Below are 15,750 nucleotides of genomic sequence, written 5' to 3' on the forward strand. Positions count from 1 at the left end.
AAAACGCACATTTACCATGGTGAAAGCATTTTTATTGCTTGGTGATTTCATCACCTACAGAACATTATAGTATTAACGCATATGAAATTATTAAACACTAAAAATGCTTTCTAAAAGCTATTACTGACTCCTGTTTAGGCAAAACCTTGAAGACATGAGCTCCATGAAGATCACAGTCTTTAGGTTTTGAAAATGTGTGACAAAGATGCTATGCGTCACGAATACTTAACAGCTCAAGAACTATGGATAATGAATGAAAGAAACAATATGGTCTCCTCAGTTCAGCAGCAGTTTCTGTGACTTTGTGACATGGAATAATGGTACTCAATATAAACTAATAAAAAATACTGAAGACATAGAAGTGTACAGGAAGCCCCAAGAAAGCTGAGTTTACCTTAAAATATGTGAAGTGTAAAAGCAATGCTTCAGGCAATGGCATGCAGCTGCCCAGCATTAGAGGATAACAGAAGGAATAAGGTAGACCACTATCTTCAAGGACTTTACCACTGTGTGAGGAACACCAATCTCTCATCTGGGATGGACTGCACCACAGACTGACAGCAGTAACCTACACCTCACCCAACTTCAGAAAATTACCTGCGAGTTGTCACCTTCTTACAAAACTAAAAAAAAAATTGTAAGCTTTCTCTGGAAACCTAAGATTGTAGAAGCCATATTCTCAGGAAAATGCATAACTCAATTAAGAAAAAGCTTTTTCAACTGAAGATTTGGGAAGAGAATATGGTTGAGAAGTGTCTATGTACGTATTTCTTTTGAGCAATCAACGTAACTTAAGAGCTATTTTTCTGTGACTTTTAGGAAAAAAAAGTTCAAAAATTATTTAAAAAATACAGTTCCTCAATAACCTTCAAAAGTTATTGAAGTTTCATGGTACTGAAAATGATATCTCTGCTTTCTACATGTGTTCAAACCACTGAAGAAAACTTTAACAGCCCATGTCATTCCATTAACATGCTTGCATGGCACATCTATTTCATTAGCAAGATTTCTCTTTTTCTTTTCACAGATAGATCTGTAGCTTTTATCAAATCAGTTTCACTCCCAGGGTAACACAACACAGACCAATTCTTTATGGTTTTATAGGCTTTCATGTCACTTCAAAAGCAGAGGCAAGAGTCAGAGCAAAGATTTTACTGAAAATGAGACAAAGTTGCAACGGAACACAAAGGGCAAAGCTAAAAAAAGGGACAGAGGATGAAAAGAATATAAGCTTGGAGCAAGGAGGCAATTTCATGGCAATAAGTCACTATATTCAGTATGTGACATACATTTAATTGAACTTTAGAGTGAAGAAACTTCCCACAAAGAAGGTTAAAGAGGTCAGACACAGCCATGAACAGTTTTCTCCCTGCATATAGACAGCAAATGCAGTAGGGTAGGAAAGGAGACAGGGTTTCCCTAGGGGAGAACTGACTGCTCTTAACCAAACACTTTGGTAAAGATTCCTGCTACCACACAGTTTTGTGTCAGCTAAAAGCAGAACACAAAAGTCACTACAGACTACGACAAACTCAAGGGTTGCATCTCTCCCACAAGATATATGTTTCCTGTTAACAGCTAAAAGTAAAGGACATAAAAAATAGTGATTTTGATCAGAACAAAGAGAGAAGGTGGGCTGATTCCATCTCATTTCACAACACTCATCATGGACAGCAGCTTCAATGCCAGCATGTGCTAAGGGCTCTCAGAGCTTTCTCAAGAGTTTTATGGTTCTTTTCCTCACTTGAATGCTAAAATGGCACCAAAACCATATCTTTTCATACCTAAGAATGTATCAGCATTTAACACTGTTGTAGTTTGGGATTATTATGTAAATTCTCTCCCCTGCCACTAACTGCCCATGCCAGCAGTTAACAAAAGTAGTAGGTAACTGCTGATCACTTGGATGGGGGCAGGTTTGTCTCTTTTGTTTTTGGGGACATTTTTCCTCTCTTAGCTCGCGGAACTTGGGAGCGGTGTGTGTGCTGCCGAAGAGGGAAGCTGCTCTGCTGGCACTGCTGGGGCTTCTGGCTGAGCCGCTGTTTTTCTCCTCGCCGTGGCTGTTTCTCCTGGTTCCTGCATCTGGGATCCCGGGACTCTGTTCCAGTCTGACCACCGCCTGCACCGTCACAGCCTGCCCGCCCCGGCTGGGGCAGTGACCCGGGAGAGAGAGAGGTGTGCAGCTGCTTTTGCAGGACACGTGGTGGTTCCCCACTTTCAGCTTTCTTTTTCCTTCATCTGGGATAAGAGACACAGAGTTCATCTGAGAGCTAACCACTCATCTGTCTCGCTGGAAGGGGACTGGAAATTCACTCTGCAGCCAGTCGGGCTGTGACATTGACACTGCTTAAGTATAACTTTCCTCCCGGAGGAAAACCTGCTGGGTTTTGTTGGTTTTTTTTCTTTCTCTTGTGGTGTTGGGGAAGAGGTTTGCACTAGTCTGTATATATATAGCAGTTAAGAACAGTTATCCTTCTTGTATTAAATTCCTTTTTTTTTCTTAAATTTGATTAAGAGTGGTGTGATTATTGTGGAGAAGACCCCCTGCCCTGTTTGTGGGTAAACATTTTGGGTTTTTTTTCCCGTCAAACCAAGACAAACACAGACCCCTGCAAGAAGACTCCAAAGACAGTTTTAGGTCTACAACTTGCACTAATTTATTTACTTTGGAAAAGCTGAGTTCTGCAAAAGTTGACATCTCTCTTCCAAGAAAGCTGCTAGGGCTGGCAGGAGCAGACTGCTTCTACACTGCAAAGACTGAGCTGTTTTGTTTCATATGTATTGCAGGACTGATGGCAATCTGAAGACACAGGCACGAACTGAACTGCCTAAGGAATATACGCACACATGAGATTTAACACACTGTATTTAATACTTATTACTGAAGTTTAAAAGCTCAGAAGAAACTAACACTGCAAATAATCCTTGCACCTCGTTTCCACAGGAACAGAATTTCCAACCTATCCAAAATCCTCTTCTAGAAGTTTGTATTTTATTGTAGATATTTCAAGGAAACTGCCTCAAGCCATCACATTGAAAAGTACTGGCATGCTCTTCCAGCACTTTTTGTAAGTATATATTTACACAAACATATAGATACATGTGTGTGTGTGTGAACAGATATACATACACACTTCTTCAATCTTTATTTTCATAAACAACTATTTGGAGTCTTCCACTTGAATTCTTAATGAATTACAACATTCATGAACACAGGATTTTTTTTTCCTAAATTAGATATGAATTTATAGCATGAAAAGATCTGAATTACACAGTCAACATGCTTCAACCAGAAACATCAACTCTACCAGCAGACTCCAGTATTTGTCCCAGCTACAACAGCTGTAGAGCAAAATGGGAAACTACTGAGTATTTGTCTTACATAGATGTTTAGCTTTAGGTTCACATAACACACTTGAAAAGGAAAGTCCAATGATAATAATCCTTTGAGCTCCCTTGGTTGTTTCTGGTAACTTATGTGTTGATGAAACAAGAGCTTTCTAAAGTAAATAGTAACAGCTCACAGAAATAAAAATTGCTGCATATTTGCTTCAAACAAATTTAAAGTGCTGCTTATTATGGCAATTGCATTTGTACAACACTATTCCCATGGCATAGGACAAAAATAGAAAACCCTACTATTTTAGATGGAGATCAGTGCATTTAGAAGTAATGATGGGATGTTTGGAAGGTATCTAAATAACTCCTTAGAGTTATTTAGAAATATCAACCAGTTAAATTCAACAGTTCTGCTTGTTTATATTCTGTACTGATTAACAAATGCCAAAAACTCTACTGCACATCTCTCCTCACTATGTACTTTTCTCCAGTGAACAGAAAACAATAATTATACCACAAAACACATAAAAATTTTCTTGAAACTGTAAAAAAAAAGCAAAGCAACTATTTATGATTCTATCCTTGCACTAGTCATTAAAGCCACTCTTCCCACATAACTGAAATACTTAAACCAGCAACTATTTTTGTTACCTAATGATCATTATGGACATCACAAAGCAAAAAAGTTACTTCATTTGTACAGGATAGAATCTATTCTGTAGAGAAATATTTATTTTGACCAAACTGATTAGCATAGTTATGGATAAAAAGAAACAAATAAATAAAAATAAGATCAACAAGTAAAGAATAAATCCCCTCCTTCAGCAACTCAGGGCATCACACTTTTATTTCAAGTTTGAAAGAATTAGTGTACCTACACTGGAGGTAACACAGATATTAAAACTAGTAAAAACATCAGCCAGCTTGTTTTTGTTGGTCACTTCACAGATTTATGACAGAACTGCCAAGTAAATAATTTCAAGACTATTTCCAAGGAAAACAGTAGGTCTCCAAATGACATTCAGCAATGAAAAATTAACAATGAAGTTATTTACTAAAATTATGAGTTTACTACTAAACTAAACATTCCAATTAGTTACAGCAATGTTCTTTTAAATTGAGATAAGCAGGAAGCTCCTGCAATTCTGGACTTATCCCATGGGAATGGTACTATGGCAGCACATTTTTCCACAAAAAAGAAGGCATCACCAGCATTCAGAACTATGAAAAGTTTGAGTGCTCCTATTTAATCAATAACTAACATACTCTCAGTAACATATTTTAACATGCTCCTTCTGAGGTCCTCAGTTAAATTTTTTGCTTTCTGATCTAATGAAATTTTATCAACAGCATACACAGCGGAAATCTTATTCAGATCAATATGAAGCTTAAGTGCTTTCACATCCCTCAATGCACTAGTAAAACACAGGCAGTAGGTGAATACTGTGGAAGATAACTGGCATATTTAATAGAAACATAGCATTCTAACACTGGACTCACACATGAGAATGAGGGCCCCGCAATCTCATAGTTCAAGGCACAACATCAGCATGGCTGGGCTTCACGAACGAAGATTTGAGAAGGGCACTACCCACACTTGCTGCAAGCGTGCTGGTGGCTAAAGAGGCCGATATGGGATAGGCAAGTCCGGGCACAAAAGGCACAGCGGAACGTCTCCCTAGGTGATATTGGTGAGGAACAGTTCTTTCTGCGTTATCTTTTTTCCTCGAGACTGACTATGCGTGCATACTCAAAAGAAGCAGCAGCGTTGTGAATAGTGTGTCTCCACGAATCCCGATTGGAGGCCAGAGTGAACCATTGATGGCAGTCAATATGGCCAAGGCTGAGGTGTTGTTTCAGGGAGTCCTTGTATCTCTTCTTTCGGGCTCCTCTCTTGCGGCAGCCGGTGGCGAGTTCACCATAGAGCACAATCTTCAGAAGGCAGTGAACTTCCATCCTGGAGACGTGCCCTGCCCAGCACAGCTGCATTCTCATCAGCATGGCCTCGATACTGCTGACCCCTGCCTGTTCAAGAACAGACACATTGGTCATGCAATCAGACCAGTGAATGTTTAGAATTGAACGGAGGCAGCGCTGATGGAAGCGTTCGAGAAGCCGCAGGTGGTGGCGATAGATGACCCGGGATTCAGACCCATACAAGAGAGTAGACAGAACAATGGCTCTGTAGACACTGATCTTTGTACTTTTCTTCAGGTATTTATTGGACCAGACTCTTTTATGTAGTTTTCCAAAGGCTCCATATGCCTTTGCCAACCTGTCGTCTATCTCTTTGTCAGTCTTACTGTCTGAGGAAATTATGTTCCCAGGTAGGTGAACTGATGGACTGACTTAAGCTCTGAATTGCCTATGGTGATGTGAGGATGATGGAAGACTTCCTGAGGTGCAGGTTGGTAGAGAACTTCTGTCTTCTTCAAGCTGACTTCCAGCCCAAAAAGCTCAACAGCCTCTGCAAAGCAGGATGTTAAGGGGCTGCAGAGCTGCTTCTGTGTGAGCAACGAGGGCGCCATCGTCAGCAAAAAGCAGCTCATGGACAAGGTGATTCAGGGTCTTGGTGTCGGCCTTCAGTCGCCTTAGGTTGAAGAGGCTTCCATTGGTACGATATTGGATGTAGATGCCATTTTCTTCATCAAGGTCTGCTGTGGCCCTTTGGAGCATCATGCTGAAGAAGATTGTGAATAGAGTTCAAGGCACAACAATTGCTATAATAATCACCTGTCTCCAGAAATAGTTAGTAAAAAACAAACTAAATGACAAATATTTAATGGTCCTTATGATTATTCAGTGCTCAAAGTGGAATAAAAGGGCAAATGGCAATACCCTGCAGTATTCTTAAAAATATGTCTAAATATCTAAGCACACACAAATACACACACACACACATCTACACCCACAAACACACAGAGAACCTCAACATCACATCTGGTCTTAAGACAAAAACACATTAAAGAAGTCCCATTTGTGTGCATGCAACCCAGTCACAAGCAGCTGATTCATAGTAGCTGTTTTCAAACAGGTCAATCTCAAAGGTATGTCAGTCTATTATTCCAACCTACTTTCTTCCAGCATTTCCTTCTCCTGCTTCTAGCATTCACAGAATCATAGAATTACTAAGGCTGGAAGAGACCTCCGAGATCATCAAATCTAACCATTAACCCAACCTGCCTACCCTTGAGTAGATCAACACTCCCAGTCAACTTAGTGTAATCTACAAACTGACTGAAGGTGCACCCAATCTACACATCCAGATCATCAATAAAGATGTTACACAGGCCTGGCCTCAGAACCAAGCCCTGAGGAGTACTGCTGGAAACCAACTGACAACTGGATTTAGCACGATTCACCAAAATCCTCTGGGCCCAGCCGTCTAGATAGCTTTTTAACCCACTGAGGAATCAGTCTACCCATTCAAGCCATGAGCGGCCAGTTCTTTTATGAGCAGTGCAGTTAAAATAATAAAGCCACTGCTGACCAAAGTATTTTTCCAGTGACGAGTTAGGAAGCTCAGGCTGGGCTGGGCTAGTTGATAAGCACACAGAATAAACAGGACCAGTCTTAACTCACTCAAGGCTCTCTGCCCCATTAAGACTATACAAATTTTACATCTTTCTCCCATGACAGAGTCGTCACCTTCAAGCATACATGCCATCACCACATCAAGAACTGGAACTTAAGAACAGAGCCTAAAGTTAGGTTTATTCTTCGACTTGGCAGAGTGAAAACTAAGGCTAACAAATTTGAAACAGGGAGACATGAGCACCAACTTACATGGCCAGGATGAAGGAATGCCAATACATAGTTTCGGTACAGAATTCTTTCTTGAAAGTACAAACAATAACCGATTTTTGCAAAGATGTGACAGACATGCTCCAAAACTCTAAGCCTCAGCATCAAATGGCACAAAAGAAACACATATACCCTTACATTACCCTCTTGGATGCACTAATACTAAATTTCCCAAAATTACTACAGACAAGCAGGCAGAAAAAATATTTTGTACTGTTTGACATTTTCTATTACAGTTAGGTGTAGTTATTTCCCCCTACTACCTGAAGAAAAATAAATCACAAAAATTTAGAGTAGAAGAAGAATCCAAAATACTACTACCTGCTTTCATTCATTTTAGCAAACCAGATTCATACTTAACAGATTACTTTAAAACAACAAAAATATCCGAAGCACAAAACAAAACTCTTTCATTTTTTGAGCTAAGCACTTTACTAAAAGGTTAGTCATCAGCTACATTTGTTGCAGCTGAATTCCCTGACTTCTGGAACTGAGACCCCTGCTGCAGGGATCAAGTTTTCCAAGCACTTTTATTCTAGGATCACTTATAGTTCACTGTATGGTTTTGGCTTTTTTTAATTACAGCTGCATTTATGTAACTACCTAATAAAGCTGCCCAAACCCAACAGCTCAAGAGGGGGTGGGTACGGCTGCTTCAAGACTGATCAGTCCATTACCCAAATGAGCAAAACACCATCTTATCATCATCAAAGGCACACACACCTCTAATCCTCCTGCTTGGTGTAGGGTTGAATTCAAAGCTTAGTTGTGATCCACCAATATCTTCATTAAAAAGAGAGACAAAGCCTCAAATGAAAATCAGGAAGAAAAACTTGAATTAAAAGGAAAATAGAAAGTATTATTAAAGCAAGACAGAAGATGGCTTACACAAAGGTTCCAGAACCTTCAGAGACACTGAAAATAGCAATGCACTGTAAAGGAAATCTATTTGAGCATGCAGCTTGATCCAAAGAGGCATTTTCCCATGATATTTACTGTAATAGTTACTGTGACTAATGGGAATCAACAACAAATAGGATATTAGAGAGCTATTTTATTTTAAAAATATTACAGTAATGAGACTGTATTCTACCATTGTCATAGAAGTTTGGAAAAGAAAAAAGCAAACAAAGGGAAAAATAGATACACCAATAATGTTAACTACTTGTATGTACAAAGTACCATATTTTCTCCTAACATCAATGTACACATTACCAAAAGATCAAAAGTGTATGGGCTGTTTCGCATAACATAGTTTTTAAGTTTGATATTAATATAACAGCCTTGGGATAGTCTGTGCTATTTTCTCCCACAAAAAGGGGGAAAAGGCCACAGAAAGAAAAGCTTCTCCATCATTTGAGTAAATGTTATGAATACACAAATGGTCTTTAGATGTTTTGCTGCATGTCAGTTTTCCTTTTCTGAAAAAAAACATATTCTCTGATAGTATTTACACCCTGATAACGCTTGATTTCTGCTTCAACTTTATAGCCACAATTCATATACAGCATTTTATTTTGTCCTTTACTGGAACTATTTGATCTGACAGAAGTTTAGATTAAAAATTTAAATAATGGCCTTCTGAAACCAGAAATATCATTTAAAAAGAAAAGAAAAGGGAGGAGGGTAAATAAAACAATCAGCCCTTTATTCTAAGTGGTCCTCTGTAGTCAAATCCCTCTTAAAAAGTTAAGCAACATAGCAACTCAGACTCTAACTACATTTTTATTTCCAAAAAAATGGAACACACAAGTCATTAAAATCAAGCTAATTTCTTTATTCCCTTAAAAGGAAAACATTTCAAGGCTTTGAAATTAGTGGGAGAGTGACAGCTTGGAAAATGGATTCTCAAAGCACAAATGGCCCCTTTTAATCTTACAGTTACTGATTTGGGGAAGCAAAAGATGCTGAAAGGCTTTTTACAGAGATATTTTAGAAATATTTGTCAAGTTTGTTATACTTTAACCCTTGTGGCATCATCAAAACTGGAGGATAAATTAAAACATCACTGAAAAAATATACCAGAAGAAGTGTGGATCTTCTGTAAAAAGAAAATTATCCATCCAAAATACAATGCTTCTAGCAGATACTTCCTCATGAAGCAAGGAAATGGACAAGATTTAGGCTACAATTCAGCTGCTACTTGGAGCCAAGTTCAATGCAAGCTGCTGTCAAGTGGGCAGTTTGACACTCTCCTGGCCCTTCATTTCTGGCTGACTATGACCACCTCTTCTTTCTTGTGATATTCATGCTCAGCAAGGCTTTGCCTTGAGTACCGATTCAGCTGAAAGAAACTCTTTTGTTGAGGTTCATATTTCAAGGGGATCCTGTAACTGCTCCAGCTCACCACAGGGCTGCCCAAGTCCAACAGAACAGGGCAGCAACCAGAGGAGACAGCCCAAGGGTTTTTTGACCAGCATTCCTCACAAGAGCCCTAAAAGCCCTGTTACTACAGTTACTCTTTCAGCAATCAAACAACAAATTATTTAGAGTGGAGAAGCAGAGGGTCATCAACTCAGGCATGAGTCCTCTGATATGTGGGAGTCCTAACCTTTAGACCTGACTTCAAATCTAGCTGAACTAGAATTAAAATCTAGAAAGTCCCACATATAAGAGTGGTTCACTGGAGGCTCATATACATCTTATCTTATTCATTCTTACAACAAAAAGAAATTGCCAAGATAAAAAAAAAGTTGTAACCCTCTCCTTGCCAGCAAGCATACTATGCATATAAGCTACCACATGCTTACTTGCTAACCCTAAGTGGCAGCAGAATAAACTCTGACAGGCAGCCAGTCTTTACACCAGCTGAGCCACCCAGAAAAGATCAAACATTTCGGGTTTTCTCTCAAAACTGTGATTTATTTCACCCTCATCAAAAAGAAACTTTCTGATCCAGTTCTTGGGAAAGAAATCTAGTAAAAAAATGGGGCAACAGTAATTTAACTCTTCTGGAGATGAAAAGTTTCTATGAATTTTAATGAAATTGCTTCCAGTTTATAGTAGTCTTCAGCAACACATAGAAAATACAAATCATACTTCTTACCAAAATCAACTAAGTTCATAAAAATCTTGCAGCTCAACCAGCCTCAGTCTATAACTTAAATACAAGAAGAGGACTCCAGAACCAAAGTGCAACTGGTTATACAGGGAGTTCTGACCCCAATCTTAGATTTTACACACATGTTTCTGAGGGAATATTCCCCTTCTATGACACATAGAGTGTTTCTGATCTAATGTAGGAATGAAAAAGCACACAGCAACAGTTTCAGTGCTCTAGGAAAAAAAATCACCCTTGTCACCACCTCATCTAACAATTGGCAATACATGAATCCGCTCAGGTGCAGTATCAAACTGCTGCACAGCACAAACTATGCCAAGCACAAACACAGATTCTCTCTCTATTTTCACTCCTTCCCTTCTACATAGATTTAGTGTTGGGATAACATCCTAAGCAGCTTTGTCTTAATCGTCTGTGTTTTCCAGAGCAGCTTCTATACTGGCAACAAAGATTCTTCCAAATCAAACAGTAATAGTGGTCAGAAATGAGCAGGTGCTATTGCAATGCCCCACACATTTTTTTCTTCTTCTGTTATTTATTACATACATGTAGGTCCTTCAAGAGCAAATGACAGCCAGGACTGGTGCCACTCTATTCCAGATCCCATAAAAACACAGGGTTTTTTTCAAGAAGTTTGTTTTCAGGCTCCAATCCTACCACGAAAAGCTGAGTTTCTGGGCAGTCATATAAATCAGTCTACAAAACTGTGCTTTTTCACTCCATCCCTCTTAAACTCAGTACCTGGAGTCAACATTTCCTGACATTAGATATCAAAAGAAATTATAACCACGATGATAATGTTATCTATTATCAGATTTCTTACCTTCCCCAGACTTCTCCTCAAGAAGACAAACTAGAAAAACAAAAACAGAAACAAAACCCCTCCCAAGATAACTCTGTCATCTGATGCAGATCAGCAGGCATCACATGCCCATCAGGACTGGAAAATAAACTGTGTACAGACATAGCCCAAACACATCGGAGTGTAGATTAAGCTGCTAGTGTAGCATGCAGTTTTGGATGCCTGAGTAAGGACCACTAGTGTGCCACATTGATTTCCGTCAGCTTCATAAATCCCTCCCCAGCTCCACCAGTGCAACAATGTATTTATTATTTTACATTGGTATTTACAAGCTCTATTGAATTAGTCTCTAAAAGCACATTTCCATTGTGAAGAAAAGAAGGTTTCCCCCTCTAAGATTTCTACCTAATTGCTATCAACCATCCAGTATTTACTTTTGTTCACCTGTTTACATTACATTTGGTAGCCTACCAAACCCATTTTTAAATGGTCACCTTTCCCTGGGACATTGAGAAAAACACTAATCCAAAAAAATAATTATTTTTCCTGTCTTTTTGTCAAATAGCACATAATCACTTATAGTGGCCTATTTAAATGATTTTTTCTGCTTAATGAAGGAGAGCCACAAGGGCTAGTATATATTAATATTAAAGAACTCATCAAAACAACTCAAATCATATTCATCATAATAGCTATAACCCTTTACTTCTTCTGGCAGTTGTATGCTTAGTCTACAAAGATAGACTTGCCAATAATCACGACATTTTCAGATAAATGGGCCTGAATTTTAGTTACAGCATCATAAATAAACTTTTTAGGAACTGCAACTGATCTTTATTACATCAGAAAATGCTAGTAGTGAATGAAATAATCTGTTCATAAAATGACTTCAGCATAGGAAAATTTGTTACACTGCATATGTCCTTAATACATTCTAACACTGTTCTACAGGAAGAAAAACACTATTAAAATTGTATCAGAGACACAGGCAGCGCAACAAATTTCATTTCTGTACAACCCCCTCCCCCACCACCACCTAACAACCCCTATTTCTACTTTTTCCAATAACAAACTTCATTAAAATACATCTGAGTCATTTAAAAAAAAACAAAAAACATTTTTTTTTAGAGACTGTGATGCAGAACAAGCAGATTTGCCATATGGTTATCCAAACCCAAGTTCTTAGAAAGATCCAACCTGAACAGCATAAATCAAATAGAGCAGCTCCCTGTTAAGGATTGCATGTAGAAACCTTGAAGGTAACCCTCTAGCAACTTACAGTATACCAATAGATGCAGTAACTGCCATCAATGAAAACGGAAAGACACAAGTCGAAATAAATATGCTTACAGCAACGTGCTGTGAATGTTTTCCTCTCTTTTTCCTTACAGCCTACAGTTCACATTCTGATATATGCACTAAAACTTAATTATGCTGGAAAGAGATTGCAGATACAGCTATTTCAGTTGCAACACCTAAATCTCTGTAAACAAACAGCACTTTGCACTTTACACTGTCACTTACCTCATATGACCAAACGCACTGAGTTCCTCCAAACCTTCGGACACACCTGCCCACCTCCACGTCCTCATGAGTAGTGTACATTTCTTGAAGGCATTCACCTATATGTGGCACCATCCTTCTGAGAACCTCCCGGCTGAAGATCATTCCTGGCCCTCCCATGCAGAAATTTTCTCCAGGTTCTAGCCCGAGTTTTCCAAGTTCTTCAATATTACCCAGACCAGTCTGTCCCAAATAGAGAGGTTTACTGCTGTTCAGTGAGCGAAGAAATTCCTCCAATTTTTCACCTGAAAAATAAGGGAAAATATTACTTTTATTTATCTGACTTTGCTAACCACCTCTTTTCCTGTAGTTTTAGCTTTTACAAAACTGTAACAGGCAGCTGAGACTGTCACAGTTAAATCACTTTCAAAGCAGAATCCTACGGCTAACTGAAAATATCCTTGGACAAGTTTATATTTTTTTTCCCAATTAACATTGCAATTTCATTTTCCTTCAACCGAAAGTCAGAATATGATCAAAATTAATCACTAAATTTTCCTCTGTTCAACAATATTGAGGGAAAGCACTCACTTGCAAATTTAAAACTCTGTCTCAAGTTGGACAATTTGGTTCCAGGCTGAGGAAGGAAAGCAAATCTAAATTACCTAAGTAAAACACATTTCATCAAAGGCTAACTGTCAGAAAAAAAAGTAAAACTCTGGTCCTTTTCAAATTATTTCCAGCACTACAATGGTTACACTGTTTCCCTTCAAACCCCTTACCTAGTCCTTTTAAGAAAATTTGATTTCACGTTTACTTGAAATTTGAACTGGATAGGTTTAACGTGGTACCAGGTAACCAATTAAAAGCACGTTCATTACACATTTGAAATAAACCCAAAGAAAACACTGACAACTTTACATCTGCACCTGAATACACACACATATATACAAGTGTAGGTGTGCCAGTATTTGACAGGTGAATGACAGCTGATAAGCAGGCAGCCTATTAAACCACTCAAAATCAAGTGACAAACGAGGAAGGGTACAGATACCTTCAGTGAACTTACAACAGTGTAAGCAACCAAGCTCATAACCTGGGCTTATTTATGCATACAACTTCAGATTCTCTTTTCAGAGTGCCGCACCTCACACGAATAACCGCACAGCAACAGGCGCTGATCAAAAGGAAGCTGCAGAACATCGTATGTCCTAACGGTGCCATGAAACTCGTAGGGGAGCAGGGCTGCTGCAATCCGGAGAAAGGCGCTCCACTGAAGAGCAACTACACAGGGAGCCCGCGCCGGCTGCGTTCACTCAGCCCAGGGTGGGAGCACGCGGGGAGCTTCTACCGGTGACAGCAGCACCGCTCCCGAGGAGTCCCGCACCGACTCCGCCAGCGGAACTGGGACGAGGCGCGACCGACAGGCACTCTGCAGTCGGGCCATGGGTCCAGCACCGCCGCGCCCTGTCGGACTGGACCCTCTCCGCAGGACCACGGCGGAGGCCAGCCCGGCGGCTGCAGCGAGCATGGGGGCCCCAGCACCGGCATCCCACGCCCATTCAAGGGACCACTCACCGTACCCGGCGCGGTTCACCCCGCAGCCTCTGCTGTTCAACCCGTCGCGGCCTCCGCAGAGACGGCTAGGTCCGGGCAAGTCGGGTGCCCTCGGGAACCTCAGCGACGGGGCGGCTCTCCACGGCCCGCACACTGGGGCTGGAACCAAACGCCGCCGGGGCGGGGGCAGGTCGAGACACCCCACGCGCTCCCCCGCCCCAGACGGGAACCGAATCTCCCCCACAGCCACCGTGGGACCCTGCCGGGCTCCCCCACACCGCTCCCCTTCCTCCGTGCCTCCCGACGGCGGAGTGCGCCCCAGTCACCTTTGATGTAGACATCGTCGTCCGCCCGCATGAACCACTCGTACTTGTCCAGGTAGTGGTCGTGCATGTACTTGATCATCATGAAGGACTTCTTCTGCGGTGGGTACGAGTCGTCTACGCCGGGCAGGGCGACGACAGGCAGCGGGGGCAGCCCTGGGGGCGCAGAGGAGCCTTGGCTGGAGAAGAACTCCACGCGGCCCGGCACCGAGGGCGCCCAGGTCCGCTGCGCCGCCACCGCCCGGCTGCCCAGGTACTTCTGGGCCGTCATCACCCCCACGTAGAGGAAGTTGCGAGGCTTGGTGCAGCCCGGGGCGCCCCCCCAGTCCCCGCTGCCGTTGTGGCTACCGCCAGGCCGGCCGCTCCGCTTCTCACCGCCCTCCTCCTCCTCCTCCGGCTCCCCTTCCCCGCCAGCGGCGGGGCTGGAGACCGTGCCCTCCACGGCCGCCGGCGGCAGCTCCCAGGGGCTGCTCCTGAAACTCGTGCCGCCCATCACCGCCGCTGCCTCCGGCGGCGCCTGCTGCCCGCCCGGCGCCGCGCCCCGGGCCGCCCCCGGCCCCGCCGCGCGGCCGTAGTAAGAGCAGAGGCTGGCGCCGCGCCGCTTCTTCTCGCTGAGCTCGGCCACTCTCGGGGCGATGAGCCAGGAAGCGGCGGTGAAGCCCAGCACCAGCCCCAGCACCACGCTCAACCAGGGTCTCCGGGATCGCGCTGCCATGTCGCGGGCGGGGCGGCTCCCGGAGCGCCGCTACCGCCGGCGGCGCCCCGCTGCAGGAGATCCTGTCCCGCGGTGACTCCCGCCGCGGCTCCCTGCCCCACCGCGGCGGCCCGGGCGGCTGCGCTGCTCCAGAGTGCAACTTCTCCGGGCGGGAGGGTGGCGGAGCGCGAGAGGTGACGCCTTCCCTCCGCTGGTACCTTGTCCCCGCGGCGGCAGGTCCCTCCCCGCTCCTCCCACCGCTCAGCCTTCTCCGCACGGTAGCCCCGGCCCCCGCTCCGCGCTCGTCACCTTCCTCCGCGGCTGCCGAGCGCCTCACCCCGGAGGGTGCCGCTGGTGCCCGGGCCGTGCCGGGGAAGTGCCGGCCGCTGCCGCCGCTCCGGAAGGAAACGATTTTTTTAGATGCTGCTCGCGGGTCCCCCGCGTCGGGGCCTCGGCACTCGGCCCGGCTCCGCCGCCGCCGGCGACCCCTCCGCCCGCTGGGGTCGGGGCGGGACGGGGGCCGAGGCCGGGGTCGCCTGCTGGGCGGTGCGGTGCAGTGCGGTGCGGTGGGGTGTGGCGGGGGTGCCCCCGGCCACCTCGCTTGGCTGTGGATGCCCCGGTGCGTCCCGCTGCTGCAGCCGGCGAGGGCACAGGCTTATCTGTGGGC

General features: G+C 43.2%; 1 protein-coding gene across 3 annotated transcripts in view; it reads right to left on the reverse strand.

Moving 5' to 3' along the window:
* CHSY3 (chondroitin sulfate synthase 3) overlaps positions 1 to 15,302 on the reverse strand; it is a 457,717-nt gene extending 442,415 nt beyond the window's left edge. For all 3 annotated transcript variants that reach the window (XR_011699970.1, XR_011699971.1, XM_071581015.1), the window contains exons 1-2: positions 14,393 to 15,302; positions 12,531 to 12,814 (exon numbers count right to left, since the gene is read on the reverse strand). Coding sequence is in view for 1 of the 3 variants with exons in the window: in XM_071581015.1 (XP_071437116.1) it covers positions 12,531 to 12,814; positions 14,393 to 15,104 (996 nt within the window). In the remaining 2 variants the exon portion in view is untranslated. The remainder of the gene's footprint in view (positions 1 to 12,530; positions 12,815 to 14,392) is intronic.
* Between the last annotated feature and the right edge of the window lie 448 nt (positions 15,303 to 15,750).

Source organism: Pithys albifrons, chromosome Z, assembly GCF_047495875.1.
Source record: "Pithys albifrons albifrons isolate INPA30051 chromosome Z, PitAlb_v1, whole genome shotgun sequence".
In the NCBI taxonomy this organism is placed as follows: domain Eukaryota; kingdom Metazoa; phylum Chordata; class Aves; order Passeriformes; family Thamnophilidae; genus Pithys; species Pithys albifrons.